At 54.6% G+C, this 326-nt stretch overlaps 1 protein-coding gene across 1 annotated transcript in view; it reads left to right on the forward strand.

The window, feature by feature from the left end:
* Positions 1-7: 7 nt before the first annotated feature.
* The window catches only part of CAPN15 (calpain 15), a gene marked incomplete at its 5' end in the record, with an annotated part of 5,642 nt that continues 5,323 nt past the window's right edge, over positions 8-326 (forward strand). The window contains one exon of the mRNA XM_010143793.1: positions 8-117. Coding sequence (XP_010142095.1) covers positions 8-117 — 110 coding nt within the window. The remainder of the gene's footprint in view (positions 118-326) is intronic.

The following is a 326-nucleotide window of genomic DNA, read 5'->3' on the forward strand; positions in this document are numbered from 1 at the left end:
ACTAACGGGTGCCCCCTGCGAAAGCCTGATGCTGCAGGTCAGCTCCACTAACCCTCGTGAGGAGCCCATTGACACTGACCTCATCTGGGCCAAAATGCTGAGTTCTAAGGAGGCTGGGTAAGACGAGGCAGGAGGGCCCAGGAGCACGGACACTTGGAGAGGGGGGGCGAGGGAGGCCACTCTCGTTTGCAGAGGCTCAGAGGAGAGGGGCTAGTGGAGTCCCCCACCCTTGACACTCATCTGGGGCTTTGGTGGAGCTCCTTGTCTAAACTCTAAGAAATTATTTCTCCTCTGTTTAATTTTCACAGGAAATTAAAATCCTGATG

The sequence above is a fragment of the Buceros rhinoceros genome, unplaced genomic scaffold (genome assembly GCF_000710305.1).
Source record: "Buceros rhinoceros silvestris isolate BGI_N320 unplaced genomic scaffold, ASM71030v1 scaffold24249, whole genome shotgun sequence".
Classification (NCBI taxonomy): Eukaryota; Metazoa; Chordata; class Aves; order Bucerotiformes; family Bucerotidae; genus Buceros; species Buceros rhinoceros.